Raw genomic sequence first — 26,759 nt, 5'->3', positions numbered from 1 at the left:
TTTTTGTTTTTTTTTTTTGCATTATGGTACGGAACCCTTCGTGCGCGAGTCCGACTCGCACTTGCCCGGTTTTTTTAGCATTAGAAATAAGGTAAACAATCTTGATGTGTCTTTTAATTGTAAAACACATTTATAAATAAGTTACGGCAAATATGTAACAATTATGAATCTAATACGATCATTTATATTCTTCTGCTTTCATAAGTAATAGTTACTGATTTTTAAAAAGCGTTTTTCAATTAAAAGACATGTCAAGATCGCTTACCTTCTTTCAAGTTATTTCTAATGCTAAAAAAAACGAACTATAGTTTTAAGGTTATATTTTGATTTCATTTCATTTAAGGGTCTCACCGTTCCCTGTCTCTCGACCTGGAGGCTCTGTCCCTGTGTTCTCTGTCGCGCGACATTCTGTCTCTGTCTAGCTCTCGCGGCCGCAGCCTGTCCCGCTCTAGCTCGCGCTCTCTTTCACGCACGGGCACCGGTGATCTGGATCTGTTGATAATGGTATAATAGGGTGTTTAATGGATGGCATAGAATTCTTTGGTTATTTTTTTTAACTACTTAAAAACATACAGTAGAATCCGCTTATAATGACATCGAAGGGAAGTGACAAACACGTCATACTAAGCGGATGTCATATAAAACATAGTTGTACAACTTCTTATTTTTGTTATGTTTTCCAAATTAATCTCTAATTCCTTTGTGAGAACAAATAACAAATACCAACTTGTCACTGAGAATCAAAACTAAAATACCTTACACGCCGCGAACGCACCAAACGTTCTCGCAGGGAAAGACGTGGTGACGGCCACGAAAAACAGTGAATGTGTCAGTATAACCGGACATAATTTCAATGTAAATAGGATTTTTAGGTCATAGTAAGCAATAAGCGAAGTCATCTTATCCGAATTTGTAACAAAGAATTTTATATGAATACCAAACTTCGCACAATAATTACGTCATAGTAAGCGGTTGGTCAGTATAAGCGGAGTCATAATAAACGGATTCTACTGTAATTTAATAATAATTTCAGCCTATATACGTCCCACTGCTGGGCACAGGCCTCATCTCATGCGCGAGAGGGCTTGGGCTATAGTCCCACGCTAGCCCAATGCGGATCGGGGACTTCACATACAACTTAGAATTTCTTCGCAGATGTATGCAGGTTTCCTCACGATGTTTCCCTTCCCCGAAAAGCTAGTGGTAAATATCAAATGATATTCCGTACATAAGTTCCGAAAAACTCATTGTTACGAGTCAGGATTTGAACCCAAGGAACAGGAAATCATTCGATAGATTTTTTTTTGCGTATAATGTGCCAATCGCTGATTAATATTGATGTTTTTTATAATAGTTTACTTAAGATGTGTTTTTTTATGAAATGAACTGCCGATGAAGCCCAGAAAATGATAACATGCTTGGTCAATTCAGTTAATTTAAGGTTTTTTAAAGTAAGATAATAAGTAAGGTGACTCCACCTACCTAGATCGTGTGTTAGGTCTGTCTAAAACGGCGGGTGGGCTACGATTCCTGAAACGGCCGCGGGGTGATGGTGATCTAGAGGGCGGTCGTCTGTGGGTGAAGCGAAAGATGATATATTAGAATCACATGCATATAAAATAGATATGTACAGGGTGGCTAAAAAATAAGTGCATTCCCGTTGCCAGGGAGGTTTTGGGATTATACTGAGCAACTTTTACTAAGGAACAACCCCGAAATTGCGAAAAAAATCTTCCCTCCCATAGAAAATAGACCAGCCAAAATGTATGAAACAGCCAAATTTTTTTTTTGCGATTTCGCGGTTGGTCCCATAGTAAAAGTTGCTCAATATAATCCCAAAACCTCCCTAGCAACGGGAATGCAGTTATTTTTTAGGCACCCTGTCTATTTAGTGGTGATGTGTGTGTGTGTGTGTGTGTGTGTACCGACCGGCGGTCGTCTCGCTCGGGCTCGCGCAGGTCGCGCGGGTGCGGGTGCGGGGGCGGGTGGCGGCGCGCGCGCGCACGGCGCTCCCACGAGCGCGAGCGGCGCCGGCGCCGGTCCTCGCGCATCTGTCACCATACAAACTCTATGTTAACCTTTTGAACGCCACAGACGGCAATAGGCTAGATGACAAATTTTCATTTACGATATCAATCGATCAAATTTATTTTCTCAAAAATGGACGGCAAAGTCGACTTTGCCGTTTAAAAAATAGGTTGCGAAGCGCGTAGTTTATGGTCAGTCAAAAATTAAAAAGTTAAAAACATTGCAGTCTCGATTTTGGGACTGCAATGTTGCATACAAATTCCATTATTTGTCGAGTTCCAAACTTTTTAAAAGTTGAAATGGCCATATCAAATGAAGGCACAGGCCCATTAAACAGCCAAACAGATGATTAGTACCGCGACTATTTAGCTGTCTCAAATAGGTTGGCGTATTTTCGGCAGAAAAATACACTTCTATTTTTTTATTAAAAAAATAAAAAGGCGGCAAAGCTAATTTTTTCAATTGTTTCTACTTTTTTCTGTGAAAATATATACGTAAGAAAGTTGCTTTTGTAAAATATTTCTATGATATTTATATTTCTTGCACCATTTTTGAGAAAAGCACTATATATGACTCGGCTGGAAGGCTACTTGCTGGCTTCGGATTCAATTAAACGGACTCCCAAGGTCGTCCGTTTAAAACGAATCCTCAGCCTGCAAGTAGCTACTTCCGAGCCTCGACAATAATGTACTATTTTGGGATCAAATGTCTATATGGGACCCATTGCAATAAAGCAATACAAAAGTCATAAATTATAGTCAAAGTCTAACAGTCGTACTTCACTCGCGAAACTCCCCTAACAAAACGATAAGTGACCGTGACGTCATGGTCACTGAGAGTCCATCTTGAAGTATGGACGAAACAAGATCATTGCGTTTTTGTCGGTGAAATATTTGCGTTTATGTACATAGTTGCTATACAATCTTTTTTTGGATAAAATTTAAGAAATCGAATGGTATCTTTACTTATTTCCTTCTTGGAAGTTAAAAAAAACTTAAATTTTGGAACTTTCAGGTCCTGTATTTTTGTATTATTTCCATATATTATTTTAATATCCACATTACTATGATAAATTGCTCATTTGCTATCTATTTTACTAGGTTTTGTTATAAAATTCAACATGTGTCATCATCCCTATTAACGTCAACGCAAAATCGTGACAACGACGCCAAAGACGGCATTTGACGTTGATCGTTTTTTGATGAAAATCTACTGAAAAACACCCCACTTTTAGGTTGCCATTATTTATTCACAAAACTAAATTTTACCCCCGTGGCGCCAGTGGCACGGCAAATGGATGCGCCGTTTGGCGTTCAAAAGGTTAAAACCTTTAAAAACTTAACATACCAGAGAAAGTCTATTACAATTTAAGAAGAAAGATAGAAATATAAGTAAGGAAAGAGCACTGGTAACTCCATACATCAGTTTTCTGACGAAAACGCGAGGTATTTCGTAGTCGACATCTAGCGTCAAGTAGTGGATTTATCAGTACTAGACACCAGGCCCCAATTTCACCACGGTGACAGGTGCGACAATTTTAAAATCACTGTTGCTGACGTCACAGGCATCCATGGGCTACGGTTACCACTTACCATCGGGCGGGCCGTATTCCTGTTTGTCACCATCATTGTATTATTTAAAAAAAACTTTATTATATCGGAAAAAAACAGATATTTATTTTGCGAAGTTTCTGACAATTGTCAAGATTTAGAAGAATTGTAGGTAATTCTTGACAGGTAATGATATGAGTTATATGTCGGAATTTCGTGACAATTGTAGTGTTTCTTGTGACAATTGTCATAAACTTAGCAAGAGAAATATCTGTTTTTTTCCGATATAATAAAGTTTTTTTTAATAAAACAATGATGGTGGCAAACAGGAATACGGCCCGCCCGATGGTAAGCGGTAACCGTAGCCCATGGATGCCTGTGACGTCAGCAACAGTGATGTTTTACAATTGTCGCACCTGTCACCGTTACTGACGAAAAATGTACTGCTAAAACAATTTACAACTAATATTATAAGCAGGAGGAGTTTAAAATAGACTCTCGGTTAATCCGGTTATAAATTAGCGGTTGCGGTTAGCTGCATATTGTTGAGCATTAGAGTTTTGGTTATCACTCTTTCCTTGCTTGTATTTCTTTAGGGTACAAAGATAGTCCCATGTTCTTGTTTAGCTAAAATGATAATCAACGAAGAATAGATTCGCCACTAGAAACACCGCATTTTCATAAAAATATCATGTAAAATTTGAATGAACTTACGTTTTCTCTACGATCCCGCCTTCTAGGCGGCTGATCCACCGGTTCTTCCAAAAGTTCAGTCAATGGTAACACCTGTAAAAAATGACATTTATTACTATTTAATTAGTTTAATACATTAAATTCTCGTGTTTTCAATAGTTTTGATGAGTAATGTCTGAAACGTCGGAAAAAGGGTAATATAATGTAATTTTGCGTCAGTCCTGTTAACCCTTTACTAGGCTAAGGGATATATATTTCTCACATACGGCACTTTAAACATGTGTTGTATTTTAGACGAGTAAGACTGACATTTTATTGTCATTTTTGAAATGTCAGCCTGGTAAAGGGTTAATGACATTAATTACTTAATTAGTTTTATAATAGGGGATATTACTGCAATGCCCTGCCGCCAGAGTGCAGCACTACCGACTCAGTAAATTCATATACTAACTTATACATACTGTGCCCTAAACTGTTTTTTGACAAGTTTTCACAGACAATAAAATATGACATTGATGCATCAAGGCGGTTTGTTAACAAGGGCCTACCGGTAAACGCGAAAATCGAAATTTAGTTATCTGCCTCTTTATCGTTCGAATATGCAAGAGTGATAGAGAGATTAGATAACGAAATTTCGATTTCCTTGTTTCGCGGTAGGCCATGTGATTGACGTCACGTGTGATGTGTCAATGTGGTTTGTTTACTGTATGTGCCACAAAGGTGCCACCTACGCAGAGCTTTGCCTAATATTTCCTAAAGTCTATTTCAATAGAACTTGCTAACTATGTAAACAAACAAGGTAACTTTGTTTTATCACTGTTTCTCTTTGAATTTTCACATCACCTCATCAAACACCATTGAAACCGTATGGTTTCAATGGTGTTTGATGAGGACATATACACTATTGAAACGGTCCGTTCCGTAAAATACATAAATATATAACTGTATCTTGGATATTTAATTAAAAGTTTAAAATGGGTTCATAAGTCAGGTTATTGGGACCTGATGGAATGACGGTTTTGTTTCTTTTAAATTCTACAATTGTCTATGATGGGTAGTGTTGTGACTATAGTTTGTGATATAAACCCGCTACACACTACCCAACCCACGCTCTGTACCTACCGCTGCGGTTATAAAATACATCAATACATCATTCTTGAGTACTAATTTGTCTTCTGATCGTGATTAAACAAATTAAAAATTAGTAACTACTTGTTTTTTACTTTTGGTATATTATTATTCGATATGGTTTGACATTAGTAAAGTAGTAAGTAGGAGTCTTGCCCATCACTAGTAAATTCATCATTCAGAGACAATTTCAATATGGCGGTTTGTTTACATAGTTAGCAAGTTCTATTGAAATAGACTTTATTAATAATATTTTTCAGTATACACTTGTAACTTAAAAGGAGGACTGCGGAGTAGTCTAATGACTTTATGGCGTTATTCATAAACGCGTTACTGGCTCGAATTAGCTAAGAATCGTTTGTCTATCTGTCATTATGATTTACGTATTTGTAAGAAGGTATAAAATAGAGATGCACCGGATATTCGGTTACTATCCAGCTGTTATTTTAAAGGTCTGTCTCCATATTGCGCGGCAAACTAGGCGAGGCAGCTGCCCACAATGAATACCGGGTTGGCTCGCGCACCAACGCAATCTGATCCAGTTGGCTCGCGAGCCAACCCGGCATCCATTGCGCGCGGCTGCCTCGCGAGCCAATGTTCGATAGGGTGCCGCGTAATATGGAGACAGGGCTGAACATAGAATAGTGACCTACTATATAATTTTGCTTGATTTCGGAGTAAATAAATTGGATTTATGAAATAGGGACGGCCAAGTTTTATGCATAAGGGGGTTAATTCATAGTTAAGTATATGTCCATGTATTTAGAGAATATAACCTTGAAAATAGGCGGCCAATGGTCAACCATATGTATGGACTGACGTTTATCTGACATGGCTATGTTTACGTTACGTATACATTTGATGTGCCCCTCCCCCGCAAAAAACGGCAGACTGTTTTGCACCGAAAATTATAGACATGGCGTCTCCGTCGGTTATATCCTCTAAGTCCATGTACGTTTGTCTGGTTACCTTAACGAGCGTATGTTCCCTCTGCGGCGGCAGCGGCGGGGGGGGTGGCGGCACCTTGGCGGTGTGTGCGCGGCACACCACCACGCGGTGGCGCGGCGCCGCGCCCGCGTGCGGCGAGCGCGCGCGCGGCACGCCGCCGCCCGAGCCCACCGCCGCACCCGCACCCGCACCCGCACCCGACCCGGTACCGACTGGAATTGACAACATTTCATATTTTTAAGTGCTACTTTTTATTGTCTACATCGAAAAAACGCACTAATTTAAGGTACCCGTATTTTTTTTATTTTGCGTAAGTCCTATATTTTGGTCATAAAATCTATTTATATTGTTACTTGAAACAAAAGGGCGTATGTAACAAACGTCATTTGTGAGAATCGTGACGTCACGGATCTGTTTCATACACTGGAAAAAACGTTGAATTAATTTACGTTTGAGCATAGACAACAGTGCGAGTCACATAACTTCAAACGTTAAAAATAAAATCACAAATTAACAAGTGTCACAAACTTCAAAACTCAAGTCAAACGATTGGTTTTCATCCCGTTTTCAATAATATTTGTTTCTAGAAATGCCTCGTATTAAACATTGTTTTTTCAAAACATGCCAAAACAACACTGGTTTGTCGGCGAAAAAGAAGTTTTTTACTGTTCCGACGGACAATAAAGCTCAGTGGTGTGCAGCAGCCGGCTGGGATCATGTACCTACGAGGGCATTATTTATTTGCGAAGATCATCTGAATGTATGTACCTAATATCAGAATGTATGTAACTATGTACTATGAAGTGCCGGTATAGCTCGGTGATAAGACGCGTGACTTTCAAACCGGAGGTTGCGGGTTCAAACCCCGGCCGTACCACTGGGTTTTTCGGAACTTACTAACGTACGAAATACCGTTCATTACCAGTCGCTTTATTATTAGTATTATTGCCAAGTTAACTCTTATTGTGATTGGTTTATTACAGTTAGAAGAAGACATGGAAAACTATTTATATTGGAAGACGATGAACGTGAACGCACGGTTAAAGCCTCGCGTGCCAGTTTTTCGATCACCAATGAGGGAAGTGACAAATTTTGTGGGGCCCAGTACTTCCACAGTGGGCCACTGTGTTGAAACTGCAAGTACAAGAAGTATTGGTGTAACATGTCACCCTGAAGTGGCCAATAAGATGACACAAAATAAACCACGAATGGCAGATCGAACGACAAATTGTTTTCTGAAAACTGCACGGAATAAACATATACATGGAGAAGCAGTAGAGAAAGACGAAGCATCGTCAGTTGCTGGAAGTACTGATTTTACAGAAGCAGGTTCCTCGTCTGAAACTATCATATCTGAGCAGAGGCACAATGTAGATGGACGAAAATTTATGATGTCATTAATAGAAAAGAAACCTATGAGCTATATTGGAGTCCCAAAACAATGTTTTTGGATAGTTGCATACTTGGCTCGTACTACACCAGTGACTGTTTTAGGCATATTAGTAACTTTATATAAAATTCGTAATAATGACACATTTTTGAGAATTGCAGATTTGTTTCAAATATCTGTGACAACAGTGTACAGGAATTATTACATGACATTAAGTGTACTATCAAAATTTTTACGGCAGTTTATATACTGGCCAAGTGCTTATGAAATAAAAAGTAACTTACCAGATGCCTTTAAAGTTCATAAAGAATATTCCCGGGTTCAAGGTATTATAGATTGTTTTGAGGTCCAAATTGAAAAGTCATCTAATCCGGTCGATCAGTCATTATCTTGGTCACAGTACAAGGGTTGTAATACTGCCAAATACGTAATTTCTTCAACACCAAATGGTTTTATTAACTTTATATCAAAAGGTTATGGCGGAAGGATTTCAGATGTGAACCTAGTAGAACAATGCGGGCTTATAAATCACATTCCAGCAGATTGTACTATATTAGCGGACAGGGGTTTTAAGCATTTGGAGACTATTTTAAATCAAAAGGGCGTTAGATTAGTTAGACCACCTAGTGTGTTCAGGAACCAAAAGCAATCAAAATGTGAGGTTTTACGAACCAAAGTAATTGCTAGTCTTCGAGTTCACATAGAGCGAGTTATCAGGAGGGTTCGATTGTTTAAACTTTTGAAGCCACATAGCACAGTCAACAACAAATTATTGAATACGCTTGATGATATTCTTGTTGTTGCGTGTGGCTTGACCAATCTGCAAACTTCCATCATAAGAAGAGATTGAAAGAATTACATTTTTCACTTGAACAGTTTTATTAAGGGTTCTTTGTTGTATGAAAAGATGAAAACAGAAAGCTAAATTAGTTATAGTGGCAATAAAAATAAACATAAACATAAAACATCATTCATAATTTTCTCTCAATTGCTCAAAGGTTAACTGGAAGAGATCCCTTTAAGCGATAAGTTCGCCTTTGTACATTTTTTTTATTTCTCTCGTTGTATTTATGCTTCTCTTATGTACAATAAAGTGTTTACATACATACATCATTTGTGACTGTACTGTACTAAATAAAAATTGTTCTGAGTGTTATATAATGTCTAACAATATAATGTTTCATTTAACTCTATGCAGCCATTTTTGTGTTATTTTGTGAACAAATTCACAAACAAGTTTTTTCTATACACTTATGTGTATATATAATATAGATAGATAATTAAGAAGTGTACAGTGTATATCGGAGCTGTGGTCACAGATATCGGAACATCTGATATATCTGATGGCGACTGTACATGACACTAAATGTGACGCTTTTATGCAAACTTTACAGTTTTGTCGCTAGTTAATAAGGTTCAAGTCTAGTGAATCTTGAAGGTACTTTATGGTTTTATAATAAATAAAAGCAACATGTTTACTCTAAAAGATATATTTTATTTAACACATTCATAAACTATGCTAAAGATAAATTTTTCCCAAAACGTCTCTGCTTCTTTTACTAATTTATTCACATAGGCTTCATTAAAAGACACCCAATGTTTATGAATAATTTTTGTTTCTTCAAATGTTGGATCTGCTATGCAGAACAAGCCTTTTCTTTTTTTTGTAGCCAACATTTGTAGTTGAATTTGGGCCTGGCATTTTTTGTTCATACCATTCTTGTTTATATAGTTTTCCATAGTTTTAGCAGTTGAGGGACATTTCACCTCGACAATGAAGTCTTTGCTGATTCCATCTGGAGATGCACCAATCAGAGGTGTAACCAACACAAATCCACTCTTATGTATTGCCACCTTCAAATCTTTTTCAATTACTCTAAGAACTTCATTTTCTAGCTTTTTCCCTCTTTTGATGGCAGCAGTTTCAGGAACTTTATATCCCCCCATGATAGATTGCACTAATGCACCCTCCTCAGTCCTGCATTTTGTTGCCTCATATATCTTTGAAGCAGTCACCCTTGACTGCCTTAATGAATGCCACGATTTACTATTCACTTGTTCTCTGGTCCTGCTCTCAACCAGTGCTATAACCTTGTCGGTTATAATGTTATTTGCGTAAGCTTTAAAGTTTGTAAAGTTTAGTAAACCTCTTTCTTTTGAAACATAGTTCAGCATAATTTGGAAAATGCAATAGTCATGGACACTTTTTTCGTGAATGTTGTAATCCATTATAAGGCAGTCATTCATTTTATGATTTCTAGCTTCTTCTAAAAAGTCTTGTAAACTTGGTACATGGGCATTACATTCATACTGTTTTCGTTTCCCCATAGCTGAACATAATATAAATTTGCCTTGAGTAACTGCTGCACTTAAAACAGGTCTCTTCCAATAACAAACAGTTGATGTTGTGCTGGGCTCTTCGGTTCTTTTTACCAGCCACATAAGTAAACAAAGAGCATGTTTACAGCCACCTTCTGACGCTGCACAGTCGTGACATATAACGTTAACAATTTTTTCTTCCGTTTCGTTGACTTCCGCCGACACTTGGTACATTTTATTGTGTACCTTATGTTCTGGGGTTATTCGGCACTGAACAAAACATATATCTTTCTTACGTTTTATTTCAACATACCCCACTGCATTCTGGACATAAGATGCCCGCGAAGATAATGAGGCTTTGGCACCTCTAATGCCAGCCAAATTATATTTTTCAGAGTTTTGCATAAACTCTATCATCATGATTGTCTCCACTCGAGGCAAGTTCGTGCTATCAGCCTGTACAAATCCCTCAGAATTTCTCATGTCTGGTTCTAAACAGAAGTAGAGAATACGTAGGTAGAAGAGCGTCGGTTGAAATGCCGGGACGTTCTTAAAGGTAGCTAGGTTACCTATTGTGGGAGTATAAATAGGTCATGGTTAAAGAAAGTACCGTAGAGTCCATTAAAATGCAGGGTCGTTTGGAAAGTCGTGATAATTCAGTGTCGTAAATAATAAAATCACACAAGAAAAATATCCGAACAATGTGAACTGTTAGTAAACCATTGTCAAGTGTCACTGGTAGTGAAGTGACAATGACAATGACAATGTCAACCCAATCGGAAGTCATTTCTTTGCTTGTAGTGGCAGAACTGAAGCAGCTGGGTGACGTCAATTTCCGTTTTAACTATTTTTAGAGATTTTGAATACAAAAAATCGTAAAAAATATATAAAATATATTTTTTTGTAATCTACAGGAGCCCCTCTCGAAATGGTTTTCGATTTAGGGATATTGAAATTTTTGAAATGTTGTCAATTGAAACTAATTCATCAACTATATACTGCATTTACGTTCAAGTGAGCAGTGAATTGGGCAGGACGAATACGTAAACACGATATACTCCTCATGCCCCTGCTCCTAGTCCCGACGACCACTGCTGCAAGGGATAGCCCCCAGTCGGTCCCGAATCCAACCTCGTGCTACAGTATTAGACTAATTTTATTAGTCCCCAAACCGTCAAGTCGTATAAGTTACTATGACAACACGCTAATAATATTAGACTAAAACGGTTCGAGAAATCAGCTCCAGTGCGTGTTTACATTCTGCTCCGTCGCTCAGTACTCGGTGAGCGCCTCAAGGATAATAAAATTATGTCTCGCAAAAAGACAACGCGGGCGCCATAATTATTTCGATGTCTACCATCACCTAAACTCAAAAACGAATTGAATCATAAGGCAGTATATAAACACACACTCAAACTTGATCCTACTGCAAAAGTGTTTATTTATTTTAAATCAGGCAACAATGCCCATATTACAAATACCTTACAGACTAACATAAGGATAGCATAGGATTTTATGTCCGGCAGCGCGATGGACAACGGTATTTAGCAGCAATTTTTTGAAACTTTGCATTATAAATATTATAATATAAACTTTATCAAGATATCATACACAAATAAATATTAACACATCAGTAAACACATAATAAAAACTCAAACTAGTTAAAAGCAACAACTCAAATGTTATGTCCCCTCACCATGATTCTCCGGTTCAGCCGGCTGTTCTCCATCTCCTGCTCGGGCTGCGGAGAAGGCTGTGTCTTCTCCATCATCCTCACATTCTCCAGGGCTTTACCCAGCAGTGGGACACAGTACAGGCTACTAAAAGCAACAAGTCAAATGTCATGTCCGCTCACCATGATTCTCCTGTTCAGCCAGCTGTTCCTTCCTCATCTCCTGCTCGGGCTGCGGAGAAACTAGTTTCTTCTCCATCGTCCTCACGTACTCGTTATTCTCCAGGGCTTTGCCCAGCAGTAGGACACAATACAGGCTACTAAATAAACAACAAATCAAATGTTATGTCCGCTCACCATGATTCTCCGGTTTGGCCGGCTGTTCCTTCTCCATCTCCTGCTTGGGCTGTGGAGAAGGATGTGTCTTCTCCATCATCTTCACGTACTCGTCATTCTCCAGCGCTTTGCCCAGCAGTGGGACACAATACAGGCTACTAAAAGCAACAAATCAAATGTCATGTCCACTCACCATGATTCTCCGGTTCAGCCGGCTGTTCCTTCTCGACCTGTTCGGGCTGCGGAGAAGGCTGTGTCTTCTCCATCATCTGCACGTGCATCACACTGCACGTACTTGTTATTCTCCAGGGCTTTGCCCAGCAGTGGGACACAGTACAGGCTACTAAAAGCAACAAGTCAAATGTCATGTCCGCTCACCATGATTCTCCGGTTCGGCCGGCTGTTCCTTCTCCATCTCCTACTCGGGCTGCAGAGAAGGCTGTGTCTTCTCCATCATCTGCACGTACTCGTTATTCTCCAGGGCTTTGCCCAGCAGTGAGACACAGTACAGGCTACTAAAAGCAACAAATCAAATGTCATGTCCGCTCACCATGATTCTCCGGTTCGGCCGGCTGTTCCTTCTCCATCTCCTACTCGGGCTGCAGAGAAGGCTGTGTCTTCTCCATCATCTGCACGTACTCGTTATTCTTCAGGGCTTTGCCCAGCAGTGAGACACAGTACAGGCTACTAAAAGCAACAAATCAAATGTCATGTCCGCTCACCATGATTCTCCGGTTCAGCTGGCTGTTCCTTCTCCATCTCCTGCTCGGGCTGCGGAGAAGGATGTGTCTTCTCCATCATCTGCACGTACTCGTTATTCTCCAGGGCTTTGAACAGCATGTCCACGAACGGTTTCGTTTCTGGAAATATAGAATAAAATAAAACTATTGAAACGGATTATATCGCGTATATTGAATACATACAACATCCCGACGTTTCGAACCCTTTACAGCGTTCGTGGTCAACGGGTGACTGAGGAAAAACTACACTGTGCAAAAACTACCCACTTAGAAAATAATGAACCATCATAAACTAAAAATATAACAGCGCGGTAACCCATAGTCTAATAAAACATGGTCTTCCATTCCCAGAGTGACACGGGCCTACGTCACAACAACATGGCCGCTATATATAGCGCTATCGCATATTATCATATAGCGCTGTCGCATGATGACGTAGGCCCGTGTCAGTTAGGTGACCTAGAAAAGACGGGAATGGAGTACCAGGCGGAGTATATTATTATACCATGCGGTAACCGAAGACAATATTAAGACGAAACAGGAGCTGAGTTTTAAATATTTTAGGTAAATATACCCGTCTCGCTAACGGAAGCGGCACCTAAAAGTAGTGCGATAAGGACAAGGCGAAAAATCCTGCGTAAAAATCTCAAAAATCGAGGTTTCGTACTCCTCTGTTTCCTCCTCCAAAACTTAACCAATCGTAACCAAATTTGGAAATCTAAATGATTATGAAATTATCTGTGTCGGACCGTTTTGCTTTTTTGGCTAATTGATATCAGTTTGGAATGCCACGCCTCTCATTGCGGCATAGTCAATTAGGCCATTTTGGCCATTTTTGAAGGGCTCTAGCGCCTTAAAAAACAAAAATATCAAAAAAAGCAAAACGGTCTGACACAGATATTGACAATATTAATCTGTGTTGAAAAAATCATTGCTCTAGCTTCAAAAACCACGGAGGAAAACGAGGAGTACGTTTGTATGGAGAAATGACCACTCCCGTTGGCTCTTAATATAGCCTAAGTTAACATGAATCTTTCTTACAAATGAAGTCTGTTGAATATAAGTTTTTGGTAAGTATTTAATTTTTCGTACAAGCTTTTGTCACTGACTGCACCTTTTTTTCAAACAGGCAACTAATACTCATCGAGACAATTCTGACAACCCCAAACACAATTAGTTTGAGTTATTTTATCACAGAGTTCAGATCAGCTAGATAATCTTCTAATAATCTTGCATTGTCATCCGATTCAGTATGCAAAATTTCAGCTCAATAAAATTTAACTTGCAAGATTTGATTACAGACCGCACACGGACAACGGGACAGATAAAACTAAATAAAAGCTTGTAAACAACCGGACAAGTGCGAGTAGGACTCGCCCACCGAGGATTCTGTACTTTTTAGTATTTGTTGTTACAACGGCAACAGAAATATAATTATCATCTGTGAAAATTTCAACTGTCTAGCTACCAAGGTTCATGAGATACAGCCTGATGACAGACTGACGGACAGCGGAGTCTTAGTAATAGGGTCCCGTTTTACCCATTCGATACGGAACCCTAAAAACACAAACCTTGCTGCAGGACCACGTCCAGCTGGTCCAGCATGCCGTCCCGCAGCTCGTCCAGTGGCTTGTCCTTCTTCACCAGCGCGTACACATACTTGGCGAGCGCGACGGGGTCCGCGTCGCATATGACATTAAAGAAACACAAACCTTGCTGCAGGAACACGTCCAGCTGGTCCAGCATGCCGTCCCGCAGCACGTCCAGTGGCTTGTCCATTATCACCAGCGCGTCTACATACTTGGCGAGCGCGGCGGGGTCCGCGTCGCATCTGACATTAAAAAAACACAAACCTTGCTGCAGGAACACGTCCAGCTGGTCCAGCATGCCGTCCCACAGCTCGTCAGCGGCTTGTCCTTCTTCACCAGCGCGTATACATACTTGGCGAGCGCGACGGGGTCCACGTCGCATCTGACATTAAACAAACACAAACCTTGCTGCAGGAACACGTCCAGCTGGTCCAGCATGCCGTCCCGCAGCTCGTCCAACGGCTTGTCCTTCTTCACCAGCGCGTACACATACTTGGCGAGCGCGGCGGGGTCCACGTCGCATCTGACATTAAAGAAACACAAACCTTGCTGCAGAAACATACCCAGCTGGTCCAGCATGCCGTCCCGCAGCTCGTCCAGCGGCTTGTCCATCTTCACCAGCGCGTACACATACTTGGCGAGCGCGGCGGGGTCCGCGTCGCATCTGACATTAAAAAAACACAAACCTTGCTGCAAGAACACGTCCAGCTGGTCCAGCATGCCGTCCCGCAGCTCGTCCAGCGGTTTGTCCTTCTTCACCAGCGCGTACACATACTTGGCGAGCGCGGCAGGGTCCGCGTCGCACCTGGTATTTAAAAAAAAATTAGATAAAAGAAAGAAAAAACCGGCCAAGTGCGAGTCGGAGTCGCGCACGAAGGGTTCCTTTTTTTACGCAAAAAAATCACGTTTGTTGTATAGGAGACCCAGCCCACTTAAAGATTAATTATATTCTGTTTTTAGTATTTGTTGTCATTGCGGCAACAGAAATACGTCATCTGTGAAAATTTCAACTGGCTATTTATCACGGTTCATGAGATACAGCCTGGTGACAGATAGACGGACAGATGGACAGTGGAGTCTTAGTAATAGGGCCCCGTTTTTACCCTTTGGGTGCGGAACCCTAAAAATATTGAGAGCTTACTAAGTCCTCAGTAATCTTGGTAAACGGGTGAAACGAAATTAAAGAGCAATGAAATCAAAGCTAATAATTCTTAGGTGAATCAAATATATAAATGTAACATAGGGTAAGTAACTGGCCACCCAAACTAAAAATGAATTATATTCACCTATAAACAAGGCTGGCTAGTTATTGAAACCTTATACTAAAATGAATTATGTTTATAGATGAAAAGAATTCATCTTTAGTTTAGGGTGGCCAGTTATTGGCCGGTGGCCAGTTACTGGCGAATTACCCTATGCCAACTTATTCAAATATACCTTTCTTTACGTACAATTAAGTGTTTACTTACTTACAATTGCACTTGGCAACATTTTTTATCAACAAAAACAACGCAATTGCCATATCTCCGGAATTATTATGGTAACAATATCTTATCAGAGAAGATAATGTTCATGCAGGTCTATATTTGGCAATAAATTTTAAAATTTTCATGCAACTTATTACAGATATGTTGTAAAGATTACTACAAATGTAGTGATCATTATTTTCCATCGTATTTTCACAGAAACGTACGAGCGTTTCTTGCTATTTCAGTCAGTCTCGGTACAAAAAGTACTGACGTTGACTGAAGTAGCATGGCAAATACGAACGTTTCCGAGAAAATACGATGGAAAACAATTATGCACTGAGTATGCACTACATCTGTAACTAGCTTTTGTCAGAAAATTATCTCCATACTTAATTTCATCTAAATTTGTTCAGTGGTATAAGCATGAAGAGGTAACGGAGTTATTTTTATAATATTAGTGGAGATGATTACGTTTATCTTAATGATAGATTGTTAGGACATAATAAGTTAATCATTAGTACTAATTGATGATGCATACAGCAATAATGAGGAGAAGACAAAACAAGGCTACTTGTGTGGCTTAACTTCAAACTCATTATGGTAACATATTAACTTTTCTTTATACCAAAATCACACACAGTCAGAAATGAGCTACGAGCGGTCGGGTTGAGCTGGAGCGAGGCCAGAAGGGTCGCTGAAGTTAGGAAGGCGTGGCGTGAGTTTGTTAAGGCCCTTTGCACCTCTGGGGTGCAATAAGACAACAACAAACAATACCAAAATCGCATAATCTGACAGATGGATTTAGTTTGAAGTTAAGCGACTCACTCAGTCTTGGGACTGCACAATATGTACTTATTGTCAGTTGTCAATAAGGCGCTATTATTCCACATAGCTCCAATTTGAAATCAGCCTTATCGACAACCAACAATGTGGTACCTTTTGGTTGAAAATGTCACATATGAAGTAGGCTTGTGTCGGTCATGAACGAAGAACTGTTAAGAATGAAATCCTATAAAGGACCGAAAGGAACTAAATCTTTTTGCATGCTCGTAATCGGTCTTTAGTTCAATGGGATTGGTGAGGGCTTGACATGAGTGAAACAGAAAATAGACTGAACGAAATGGTTCACAATGACGCTGGCACGAGTGTGAACGAGATAAAAGAGTGACAAACAGTCCTAAACCTGAAAAGTATGAAGGACTATCAAATAATTGTTTTTATTGTGTCAAGCTTTTTAATATTTAACCATCATATAGTATCGTACAATTTGAATCGTAATTCAGTTGCCAAAGATTTAAAAAAATACTGTACAATCGATTCATATTCATTCCAGCTCTCAACGACGGAACTGAACTAAAGGAACTAAAAGACCAAACTAGTTCGTTTGACCGATTAACCGAGAGTGGAGCGCTCTCTGTAGTGACAGACCAGGCACAAGCCTAATATGAAGTATAAGGGTCTCCCCAGATATATCGACGCGCATTCGGCAAAAGCCGATAGGAAAAAGCTTTATGTCCACGCAATAAGAGCGAAAAAGCCGTCGACGCCGATGCGAGCCGAGCCGAACGACGACTTTTTCGCTCTTATTGCGTTTTGCCGAATGCGCGTCGATATATCTGGGGAGACCCTAACTGTGCATAAGGGCTGCTATTGCATTGCTTTTTAGTTTAAGGTATGAAATACCTAATTAGACAGGTCCACACAGAACAAGCCCCCTCGCAAGGAAATTGCCGCGCGAAACAGCTCGGTCGGTCGAGACGAGCCTTGCCTGAGGCAATGTGGCTGAGGCACGTCTACACAGACTGAATGGCTTCATGCAGACCTATTCTTCCTGTTAAATTTCATCCATTTGTACCTTAGAAATGAAGCTATTTTTTTTTGTTACCAATCAGAGACAAAAAAAGGTTTATAATACTTTTTCTTCAAGATTAGTTTCAACAAATGATAAATTTTTAAACTCACTGGGAGAGTTCAATGCTGCTTCACTTACAGAAATATATGCCATATAAAATTAGATTGTGAGTGTGGTAATGTTCTAATAATAGATTGATGTGTTGTATCAGCTAACTTGTACAGTTGCTTTGCATGTTCTTAACTTGTACTTTTTCAATGCCGTGTATGTTGTGGGTATGAATAAAGAAATTATCTATCTATCTACACAACATTTTTTTTTCCAATTTAGGAATGTTTATGTCTTTTCTACTCAGAATCATGAGCTGATAGAGGAAAGGAAAAATTGTGTCCCAAAATTTTCATACATTTTTCGGTCCATCCATTCTGTTACTTGTGCTTATCGAGAGGGCTTGTGATTCTGAGTAGAAACAACATTATAATATAGATAACTAAATCAAAAGAAATTGTGTAGTTTACAATTTGAAATACAAATAATGAACTTAGAATAAATTTAAAAGTGGAAAAATTACTGTCTTGGGTGAGACTTGAACTCATTTTAAATTTATTCTAAGCTTAATAGCATCGTTCGCAGACGTTTCTGCTTGTTAAAAATTAAAATTACAAATAATGAAGTTATACTGTTGGTTGCTCTAGTACAGTGGTGGGCAAAGTACGGCCCACGGGCCATCTCCGGCCCGTGAATGGATTTTATCCAGCCCGACGCCGGTCCTATGCAATAATAAGTATATGGCATTGGCCCACGATTATCGCAAATCAAAATAAATTTTGGCTACAATTCTGGCCCTCCACTTAAATTTCCTTAACTTTCTGGCCCCCATGAAGAAAGTTTGCCCACCACTGCCCTAGTAGCTAAAAAAAACGGTAATTGAATGTTCAAATAAAAAATTTAAAGACACAGACAAGACGATAGAACGAGGACTTCATTACTATAGGTACCTACTCGATCAACTCTACTATAAGTGTAAACAACGTTATTTGCGGTATTTGACACATTATGACTGACGTATATAGAGATGTAACTAACGCAAATCGATTGTCACAGCAAGCGATTACGATTGGATGGCACGTAGACTGAGGTATCGAATTGTGACGTATAATGAATTTTTATTTGAGATTTAAATAAAGCTAGAATTATATGGTTTTCCCGCAAGCTACCGGTTGGTCGGTGTATTTAATACACCGACCGAGTAGGTCGCACCCATTGTCAAAATTGAAACTAACTGGGGATCTATTTTAAAGTTTATTTATGTTATTACTGTGTCAAATTTGTTGTCTGTTAAGTGACGATAAATATATCTATATTTACAGTTAATTATCCACCTTTTCCTTATTTTTATTAAAAGAAAAATGAAAAATTCATATCGATTTACTTAGACGACTACCGATTCATAACGGTGGTGTCCGGCCAACCCTAAAATTTAAAAAAAAAAGACGTAGAACGTAAACGTTCGCAGTGCAGTTGTTTTCCTTTGTGATTTCGATGTGCAAAACATTTTACGTAGTATTGCTGTTGTGAGTGACAGACGTCAAATACCGTAAATAACGTTGTTTACACTAGTGTAAACAACGTTATTTGCGGTATTTGACACATTATGACTGACGTATATAGAGATGTAACTAACGCAAATCGATTGTCACAGCAAGCGATTACGATTGGATGGCACGTAGACTGAGGTATCGAATTGTGACGTATAATGAATTTTTATTTGAGATTTAAATAAAGCTAGAATTATATGGTTTTCCCGCAAGCTACCGGTTGGTCGGTGTATTTAATACACCGACCGAGTAGGTCGCACCCATTGTCAAAATTGAAACTAACTGGGGATCTATTTTAAAGTTTATTTATGTTATTACTGTGTCAAATTTGTTGTCTGTTAAGTGACGATAAATATATCCATATTTACAGTTAATTATCCACCTTTTCCTTATTTTTATTAAAAGAAAAATGAAAAATTCATATCGATTTACTTAGACGACTACCGATTCATAACAGTGGTGTCCGGCCAACCCTAAAATTAAAAAAAAAAAGACGTAGAACGTAAACGTTCGCAGTGCAGTTGTTTTCCTTTGTGATTTCGATGTGCAAAACATTTTACGTAGTATTGCTGTTGTGAGTGACAGACGTCAAATACCGTAAATAACGTTGTTTACACTATATATGTGTGTTAATAATGGGTAGAAACAGCCTAGTGCCGCCCACCATACAAAATTATAGCCAAGGAAGTTAGAATCTTGTTGTATTTTCAATTGGGTTGAATTTAATTTGTTCGAAAATTTAACAAACAAATGAAATGCTACCTACTTCGTTTTTAATTAAGGTTGACATTCCATTGAAACTGAGTGTACATCCTAATGTACATTGGGCGACACGAGGGTAATTAACCCCTGGAACGCCGAACCGACAAACGTACTTGTACCCATCAGATGCCTAGTGCCGGATCCGTCCCATCCCCCTCAAATGCCGGATAGGCTCGCGTACGTGCACCCGTCAACTGCCGCGATAAAAAAAAAGTGCTATTGTGCAAATGATATAAAACTCTATTTGTAAGTGTTTAGATCTCAAAATTGTAAAAATATAATACAATAAATTTGGTGACTGATAAGGCACAAGGCAGTTTAGACACTTTGTACAGATCTGGGACTAGGCAGTTGACGGGTACAAAAATTTAAGACCCTCCGGCAGTTGACAGGACTGGTACGGATATGGCACTAGGCGTCCCAAGGGTTAATATAAAATAATCATGATTGTCTACAAACAATAACTTAGTATCAACCTAAATTATAAAACCACAAGAATACGGTAGAATTGTAGAGCTTTCATTTAGTTAAAACCCAGAAATAGCACGTAAATATTTTATTAAGGAATATTTTAAGGTTAGGTTAGATACATTCAGAATTAAATTTCAGAGTTCTGAAGTAAACAAAAGACAAAAAAATTGCAGCGTAATATCTAAAAGCGTGAGGCAAACAACATAATTGTAAATACGATTTAGCGACAACATCATGGATAAATTTACGCAAAAATCAATGTGAAAGCTGTCAAGATTTCAGAGTAGTATCCTGTACTGCCACTGCCAAGCGCAGTACCAAAAAAACTATTACGAAATTTGTAACGTGACACCTTTTCAGTGGAGAAAGTGGAATTAGAAGCTAAAATTCAGTGGAAATCGACCTCAGAACAGTGACTTTCATGTAAGTCACAAAAATTGCTTTATTTTTGCAAAAAAATAACACCTTGGCAAATAAAAATGGCTGCGTTTGCACGCCAAAATGTACTTACAGAGGCTCCAATATGGAAGTCAGCCATGATTTAAAGGCGTCCGGGTTTTCAATTATCATCTTGATCACACGAATTACAGACTAATTAAAATATTATCCATGTAAATTGCACTTGATAATAACACTTAACTATATTAAAATTAGATGAAAAGATTTATTTTTCACTCGGATTACGTCTCTACGTACTTCCCGAATAAATTCTTTTTTTCAACTACCACAGATACGGTACAAATCCCATTTATTGTAATGTTGCCAGCATTTACAGAATATATTTAACTAGATGCTAGGAATTTTGCCAATTGCTTTCATATCGAACTTTGCTTTGGAATGTTGGCTAATATGATTATTTACGTGATATTATTAAGAATTGTTGATTCTTTATTATCAGATCTGAGGGCCTAAGTAAGTAAGTAAGTAATTTAGAGGAACTATATCTTTTATTTTACTCCAATTAACCATAATTAGTGTGACAGAGATAGTTGTTCGAAATTTTTTTGATTATCATGTTTTGCGGTTATAGCTAGCCCTCCTTGTCCAGGCGGGCCATTTTTTCGCATAATTTGGATAAATTGTCAAATTAATTGTGTGGTGTGGAAGCAAATATAATAGTGTTCACAGACGGCCGTACCGGACCGCGACCGGCCGGCGCCTTAGAGCATCTAGTAACTGGAGACGTAAAGAAAATTAAAAACGCTGTGTATTCACTCTAGAATAAAAAACCCGGACAAGTGCGAGTTGGACTCGCCCACCGAGGGTGCCGTACTTTTTAGTATTTGTTGTTATAGCGGCAACAGAAATATATCATCTGTGAAAATTTCAACTGCTTAGCTATCACGGTTCATGAGATAGCTACTTACATATTGTTTGAGAATGTTTATGTATACTACGCCATACGATTAAATAAATGAGATACAGCCTGGTGACAGACGGACGGACCGACGGACGGACGGACGGATGGACGGACGGACGGACGGACGGAGGGACAGCGGAGTCTTAGTAATAGCAAAGATATATGTAACTCCGTATAAGATAAATAAAGTCTAAGAAAAAAACGTGCCTCGGAAATCAAGAAAAAGTTATTCTCGAATAGATGGCGCCATACCTTTGGCCTATTCTCGGCTAGATGGCGCCATACCTTTGGCCTATTCTCGGCTAGATGGCGTTGACGACACCGTTTGATATTTAACAATTTGAACACATATCAGTGAAAGAACATGGGTCAGTATGGAACAATAAAAATTAAAAATCATTTATCCGTATACATATACATTATTCACATACATTAATTTATACATTTTCAATTTTATTTTAAGTTTTAATCGTGTGTCGATAGATGGCAGTAAATGTACCGTGACTACAAAATTTACTATGGCAATAGCCCTCTTTATACTATCTATTCTCTTTGGTAATAGGGTCCCGTTTTTACCCTTTGGGTACGGAACCCTAAAAATCCGGACAAGTGCGAGTCAGACTTGCCCACCGAGGATTCCGTACTTTTTAGTATTTGTTGTTATAGCTGCAACAGAAATACATCATCTGTGAAAATTTCAACTGTCTAGCTATCACGGTTCATGAGATACAGCTTGATGACAGACGGACCGACAGACCGACGGACAGAGGAGTCTTAGTAATAGGTAATAGGGTCCTGTTTCTACCCTTTGTGTACGGAACCCTAAAAAGTATAAAAAATATGCAATCCTTGTGATTAAAGCTGCAGCCTGCAACAGATTATTTAAAATTGCCGCGTTTCCCAGGTTTATCTATCACTAGCTACCCGCCCCGGCTTCGCACGGGTAAAGAAATTATACACCTAAACCTTCCTCAAGAATCACTTTGATAGGTGAAAACCGCATGGAAATCCGTTCAGTAGTTTTTGAGTTTATCGCGAACATACAAACACACAAACAGACAGACGCGGCGGCGGGGGACTTTGATTTATAAGGTGTAGCAAGTTGTATGAGTAGCACTTCTTAGTAGTTTGTGATGAGTAGTGATCAGTGTTGGCCGAAACGCATAGCTGGGCATTAACTCGTTAATCCGTTAATCGTTAATTAACGAAGTTAAGTTTTCGAGTAACGGATTAACTTTTAAGTTAACTTTAAAAACCTGTAACGGACTTGTTAACTTCCGTTAACTTTTCTTAAGTCCGTTAATCGTTAATACCTAAGTACCTACTCACACCAAGGCCGCGCGCTGCCTCAAATATAACACTAGTATACCTTCGAATGCTGCTGTGGAACGCCTGTTTAAGGCGGGAAAAGATATTTTTTCTCCAAAACGGGCGTCGCTATCAGCGACAATTTTAATATCTCATGGTCATGAAGGGGAACATGCACCTTATGGCATATGCTAGCAAATGATATTTTTATTGGCTATGCTATTATTAATTAGTAATGATTACCATGTTAATTAGTAATAAAAATCTAAATTTATGATTATTTCTTCTAGTTTTATTTCTCATTGCGTATATTTACGATTTCGAGTTAACGATTAACGATTAACTTTAACTTCCGTTAAAACTTTTGAAAAGTAACGTTTTAACGTTTAACGAAGTTAACTTTTTATTTAACGGATTAACGATTAACGAAGTTAACTTTTTGATTAACGGTGCCCAGCTCTGCCGAAACGTTAATGCAATTAACCATTTTTGGCCATTAACCATTATAAATTGAACCGTAAACTTGTCCGTTACGGTTTACGGTTTGATTTATAATGGTTCATAATGGTTAATTGCAATTAACGTTCGGTCAACACTGGTAGTGATAGTGATTGATTAACCAGACTCTAACAAAATAATAACATAAAACTAAATATCAAGCATTTATTATAACAATCATAAGTAATTACATAGGCAAAGGATTGGATAATACATAGGTAGGGTAAAAAAGGGGTTTCAGTCGATGTGTGGAAGGGCGGCACCGTCGTCGAACCCAAGCCACCTGGCAGTGGACTTAAAGGCTCCTCTTCACGTTGGGCCAACGCCAACGCCAACGAGGGACGCATTTATGCGTTAGAGGGAGCAAGTGATATTGCTATCTCATTCTACCGCATGGCTGCGTCCCTCGTTGGCGTTGGCGTTGGCCCAACGTGAAGAGGAGCCATAATGGCTCAGTGTTCAGGATCAGTATCGCCATTATACGCGCCACCAGCATGTGTATCCGAGGCCCACGCCACCGGTTTATGGCTCCTCTTCACGTTGGGCCAACGCCAACGAGGGACGCAGCCATGCGGTAGAATGAGATAGCAATATCACTTGCTCCCTCTAACGCATAAATGCGTCCCTTGTTGGCGTTGGCGTTGGTCCAACGTGAAGAGGAGCCATAAACCGGTGGCGTGTGCCTCGGATACACATGCTGGTGGCGCGTATAATGGCGATACTGATCCTGCATCTCTGCAATAATAACATTGATAACAATGGAATGGTCCGCACGTGTCCTACGTTTAAATATATGATGAGCATTTGATGAGCACGAAAGGGCTTGTGCACAAATCACGCGAGGTTCGATAGGGGGGTTGGGGTCACGAAAAAATGAAAACTTTGGGAGAGGGGGGTATAAGGAGACCTCACGAAGAACGAAACTAAAAACAAATACCTACCACATGAGTATACTTGTTCTCGGTTTCGTTAAACATTATCTTCACTCCGCACTTCAAAATAGCGAGTCTATTTCACGAAATTTAGGAGAGCGGATAGAATTTTTTTGCAAAAAATACATTTGAGGTTATGTGGGGGAGGGGGGTAGCCAAAAACCTCACCAAATATCATCAAGGGGGATTGGAGTCAAAAAATAGCCGAAAACACCTCACGTGATTAGTGCACAACCCCAAAGCTATGTTGCGATAACGTTATACCGTTATTGACCAATTTTAAACCTTATTTTAAAGAAATAAGATCGAACTGCAGTCAGTTAAGTGTGTTGCTGTGAGCACTCCCGTATACACACGTGATGGGGGTCAAAGGCTATCGTGTTTACGGCTTATAGGTAGGTTACCACGAGTTTGACACTGACTTATTCGCTGGCGACTGCGTGAACCCACAATGTATCTCCCTCGTGATGGTGCAAGCGAGATACACTGCGTTTGAGTTGACGAGGGGTTGTAACTTTGTAAGTGCGTTGCCGGAATTTAAGATGGGAGTACGCTCTTTTCTTGATGTTTGATGCATTTTGCCACGGGGGTCCGCTTGACAACTAATCCCAAGAATTGACGTAGGCACTATAGTTCTTACGAAAGCTACTGCCATATACCTAGACAGTTGAAATTTTCACAGATGCTGTAGGTACATATTTCTGTTGCCGCTATAACAACAAATACTAAAAAGTACGGAACCCTCGGAGGGCGAGTCCGACTAACACTTGTCCTATTTTTATATCCTTGAATACACAGCGAATACATGCATTCTTAATTTTCTTTTAAGTGGAATGACGCTACCGTATCGCGTACGTCTATCAAGTATCAAGTTCAATGGGATCACACAAACAACACTAACTAACTATCCATAGGTGGACCTTATGCCTTTTGGAATAAGGTTTACCTATGGACAGTTAACTGTGTACGATCATACGATAACAAATCTAGTACGTTCAGCGCATCCAGCGCTGTAAAGCGTTTACTTTGGCAAGCCTCATCTCGGCTGCACAACGCGTGATTTACTCGTACTATTTTCTTAATCGTCCCGTGAATCAAGCATGTATATTAACGGGACAAATTGTATAGACGCGTAATCACAACTATTATATTCAATGTCAACAGCTACTTGACTTTGTAAGGTTCTTCAGCGCTGTATTATTCCTATTCTAAATTTGATTGTATGCCCGATTGCCGCGCGGGAACAGTCGCATGTCAATTGTTGGCGGGAACGCGTTGTTTTTTTTAATTTTTCTTTTACAAGTGATAGTGAAGTGATGTGCCTTTCGGATTTTTGATGTTAACGATTGCGTTCTTCATAGTAACCGTTGTTTTTGGTTATTTTTTACGACGAATTTTGAATAAAACAACGGATTTAGTTGAAAGTAAGTATTTTCTAATTTTATTTTGTATGCTTAGTAATTTTTTTTAATAATTTCGCTTATTTTTGTATATATATTACCAAATTAAATATCTATACGTGTGACGCCAAAAGAACATATATTAGCATTGAATCGTGAATAAATTAAGCAATATAGTAAGTGTTCCAACGATTTGCATATATTGTCCATGTCAACTGATTTAATTGACTTCAGTGTACACAAAACCTGTATGCGAATGGTTTACTTGAACTGTTTCAAGTAAGTCGTCACTACATAAATTTTATTTCCTGTAAATATAAAACAGTAAAAATGTTTTTTTTTTCGGATGAAAGTAAAGGTTTTATAAAGCCGAAATATTAAGTATAGAGTCTGTGCGGAAAGAGAAGAGTCGTAGAATGTATGGGCTCCCTTACACAGTTAGGTAGGTTAGGTCACTTTATGGTTAGGTACACGGTCGCGTTTTTTTTTAATAGAACGTACATTTTCTTAGAACGTACTACGGTCTTAAATGGCGTGGCGGCAACGCACTTACAACCCTTCTGGTGTTACGGGTGTCCATGGGGACGATAATCGCTTACCATCAGGCGATTCGTCTGCTACTCTGCTCGTTTGCCTCCTATATAAAAAAAATAACAAAACTGTAGGATTAAAATTATGAAAAAACAGATGAACAGAAGTTCTTCAATATCTATGAC

General features: G+C 39.1%; 2 protein-coding genes and 2 long non-coding RNA genes across 4 annotated transcripts in view; 2 read left to right on the top strand and 2 right to left on the bottom strand.

Annotated features, from left to right (window-relative positions):
- Positions 1 to 21,267, bottom strand: part of LOC134803668 (zinc finger protein swm) — a 70,338-nt gene extending 49,071 nt beyond the window's left edge. Inside the window, exons 1-11 of the mRNA XM_063776457.1 lie at positions 21,057 to 21,267; positions 15,080 to 15,198; positions 12,787 to 12,924; positions 12,258 to 12,407; positions 12,086 to 12,190; positions 11,912 to 12,016; positions 6,369 to 6,559; positions 4,293 to 4,364; positions 1,930 to 2,051; positions 1,483 to 1,572; positions 352 to 492 (exon numbers count right to left, since the gene is read on the bottom strand). Of these exons, the coding sequence (XP_063632527.1) occupies positions 352 to 492; positions 1,483 to 1,572; positions 1,930 to 2,051; positions 4,293 to 4,364; positions 6,369 to 6,559; positions 11,912 to 12,016; positions 12,086 to 12,190; positions 12,258 to 12,407; positions 12,787 to 12,924; positions 15,080 to 15,198; positions 21,057 to 21,115 (1,292 nt within the window). The 5' untranslated portion in view covers positions 21,116 to 21,267. The remainder of the gene's footprint in view (positions 1 to 351; positions 493 to 1,482; positions 1,573 to 1,929; positions 2,052 to 4,292; positions 4,365 to 6,368; positions 6,560 to 11,911; positions 12,017 to 12,085; positions 12,191 to 12,257; positions 12,408 to 12,786; positions 12,925 to 15,079; positions 15,199 to 21,056) is intronic.
- LOC134803678 (uncharacterized) lies at positions 6,662 to 10,884 on the bottom strand. Its single transcript, XR_010146011.1, has 2 exons — positions 10,777 to 10,884; positions 6,662 to 7,239 (listed from the first exon to the last, which is right to left on the bottom strand). It is a non-coding gene; the product is annotated as an uncharacterized LOC134803678 (long non-coding RNA).
- On the top strand, positions 7,077 to 10,948 carry LOC134803677 (uncharacterized). Its single transcript, XR_010146010.1, has 2 exons — positions 7,077 to 7,178; positions 10,621 to 10,948. It is a non-coding gene; the product is annotated as an uncharacterized LOC134803677 (long non-coding RNA).
- A 4,508-nt stretch (positions 21,268 to 25,775) lies between the features above and the next one.
- Positions 25,776 to 26,759, top strand: part of LOC134803699 (acetyl-CoA carboxylase) — a 177,392-nt gene continuing 176,408 nt past the window's right edge. Inside the window, exon 1 of the mRNA XM_063776493.1 lies at positions 25,776 to 26,067. Within this exon, the coding sequence (XP_063632563.1) occupies positions 25,980 to 26,067 (88 nt within the window). The 5' untranslated portion in view covers positions 25,776 to 25,979. The remainder of the gene's footprint in view (positions 26,068 to 26,759) is intronic.

This window comes from Cydia splendana, chromosome 27 (assembly GCF_910591565.1).
Source record: "Cydia splendana chromosome 27, ilCydSple1.2, whole genome shotgun sequence".
Lineage (NCBI taxonomy): Eukaryota > Metazoa > Arthropoda > Insecta > Lepidoptera > Tortricidae > Cydia > Cydia splendana.
This window is presented reverse-complemented; position numbering and strand designations above follow the sequence as displayed.